General features: G+C 46.5%; 1 protein-coding gene across 4 annotated transcripts in view; it reads left to right on the top strand.

The window, feature by feature from the left end:
* PRUNE1 (prune exopolyphosphatase 1) overlaps positions 1–2,175 on the top strand; it is a 32,664-nt gene that overhangs the window by 9,505 nt on the left and 20,984 nt on the right. For all 4 annotated transcript variants that reach the window (XM_012811793.2, XM_003800391.3, XM_023519439.1 and 1 more), the window contains one exon: positions 1,472–1,564. In XM_012811793.2, the coding sequence (XP_012667247.1) occupies positions 1,472–1,564 (93 nt within the window). The remainder of the gene's footprint in view (positions 1–1,471; positions 1,565–2,175) is intronic.

The following is a 2,175-nucleotide window of genomic DNA, read 5'->3' as shown; positions in this document are numbered from 1 at the left end:
AGTCACAGCTTACCGCAACCTCAAACTCTTGGGCTTAAATGATTCTCTTGCCTCAGCCTCCCAAGTAGGCTGGGACTATAGGCACCTGCCACAAAGCCTGGCTATTTTTTTGTTGCAGTTGTTTAGCTGGCCTGGGCTGGCTTCAAACCTGCCACCTTCGGTGTATGTGGCTGGCCCTGTAACCACTATGCTATGGGTGCTGAGCTACATTCTTTTTCTTTTTTTTTTTTCTTTTTAGAGACAGTCTTACTTTGTTGCCCTCGGTAGAGTGCCTTGGTGTCACAGCTCATGGCAACCTCCAGCTCTTGGGCTCAGGTGATTCTCTTGCCTCAGCCTCCCAAGTAGCTGGGACTACGGGCAACCACCACAATGTCCAGCTATTTTTTGGTTATAGTTGTCATTGTTTAGCGGGCCCAGGCTGGATTCGAACCCACCAGCTCTGGTGTATGTGGCTGGTGCCTTAGTCACTTGAGATACAAGAATGGAACCTGCATTCTTTTTATTATTATAGAAATGGGAATAAAAAGGCTCAGCACCTGTGGCTCAAGTGGCTAAAGCGCCAGCCACATACACCTGAGCTGGCGGGTTCGAATCCAGCCCGGGCCCACCAAACAACCATGACAGTTGCAACCAAAAAATATCTGGACGTTATGGCAGGTGCCTGTGGTCCCAGCTACTTGGGAGGCTGAGGCAAGAGAATTGCTTAAGTCCAGAGTTGGAGGTTGCTGTGAGCAGTGATGCCATAGCACTCTACCCAGGGTGACAGCTTGAGGCTGTCTCAAAAACAAACAAACAAAAACAAAAGGGAATAAAAACAACCAGGGTCTGCTCGGTGCCTGTGGCTCAAGAGGCTAGGATGCCAGACACATACACCAAAGGTGGTAGGTTCAAGCCCAGCCTGGGCCTGCCAAACAGCAATGACAACTACAGCCAAAAAATAGCAGGCATTGTGGTGGGAGCCTGTAGTCACAGCTGCTTGGGAGGCTGAGGCAGTAGAATCACTTAAGCCCAAAGAGTTTGAGGTTGCTGTGAGCTGTGACACCACAGCACTCTACCAAGGGTGACATAGTAAGACTCTGTCTCAAAAAAAACCCAAAAAACAATCAGGATCTATATACCCAAGAGTGTGGCTTGAATGTATTAGCTACCACAAGTGCTCTACTTTTGGCTATTTGAGTGCTCAAAGCAGCATAAGAAACCAGTGGATTATTTACTATTCTTCCATAAGCCACAGTTTGAGGAATGGGAACTTTTCTACCAATTGGATGTGTATGGAATGCTTAAGGTTTAGCTAAAACATTAATGCCCTCTCTGCTAATAAGCTGTCTATGAAATGAGGACCCGTAAGATCATCTGACCTGCCTCTTCTTTGAAGATCAACAGGAGAAAGTACATGAAGCCCTACGAGTGTAACATAAAATGAAACAGATAGAAGTGGTTTTGTTAGTTTCCCATTATTCTTCCTCTTCAGGAGTCCCGACCTCTACATGTTGTACTAGGAAATGAAGCCTGCGACTTGGACTCCATGGTGTCTGCTCTTGCCCTGGCTTTTTACCTAGCAAAGGTGAGTATCAGGCTGAGGCAGGAAGATTGCTTGAGCCCAAGAATTTGAGGTGAGCTATGATGATGCCACTGTATTCTAGCTGGGTGACAGACCCAGACCTTGTCTCAAACAAACAAACGAAAAGCAAAAACCCACAAGTACCTGAGTCCCTTAGAATGCAAAGATTTAGATTCATAGTGGTTAGTGACATAGCTCTGTCACTTACCAGCATTAGCGCTCAGTAAGTTAAATCCCTTAACTTTGGCTTGGCACCTGTAAGTCAGTAGTTAGGGCGCCAGCCACATACACTGGGCCTGGTGGTTCGAACTTGGCCTGGGCCAACTATAACAAAAAAAACAACTGGGCGTTATGGCAGGCACCTATAGTCCCAACTACTTGGGAAGTAGAGGCAAGAGCATCACTTAAGCACAAGAGTTTGAGCTATGACTCCACAGCATTCTACCAAGGGTGACATAGTGAGACTGTGTCTCAATAAAATAAAATAAATCACTTGGCTCAGCACCCGTAGCTTAGTGGGTAGGGTGCCAGCCACATTCACAGAGGCTGGCGGGTTCAAACCAGGCCTGGGCCAGCTAAAATCAACAATGACAACTACCAAAAAAAAAAAAAAA

This window comes from Otolemur garnettii, unplaced genomic scaffold (assembly GCF_000181295.1).
Source record: "Otolemur garnettii isolate 467f Iridium unplaced genomic scaffold, OtoGar3 scaffold00174, whole genome shotgun sequence".
Taxonomy (NCBI): Eukaryota; Metazoa; Chordata; class Mammalia; order Primates; family Galagidae; genus Otolemur; species Otolemur garnettii.
The sequence above is the reverse complement of the archived record's forward strand: the minus strand, read 5'-3'. Positions and strand labels throughout refer to the sequence as shown.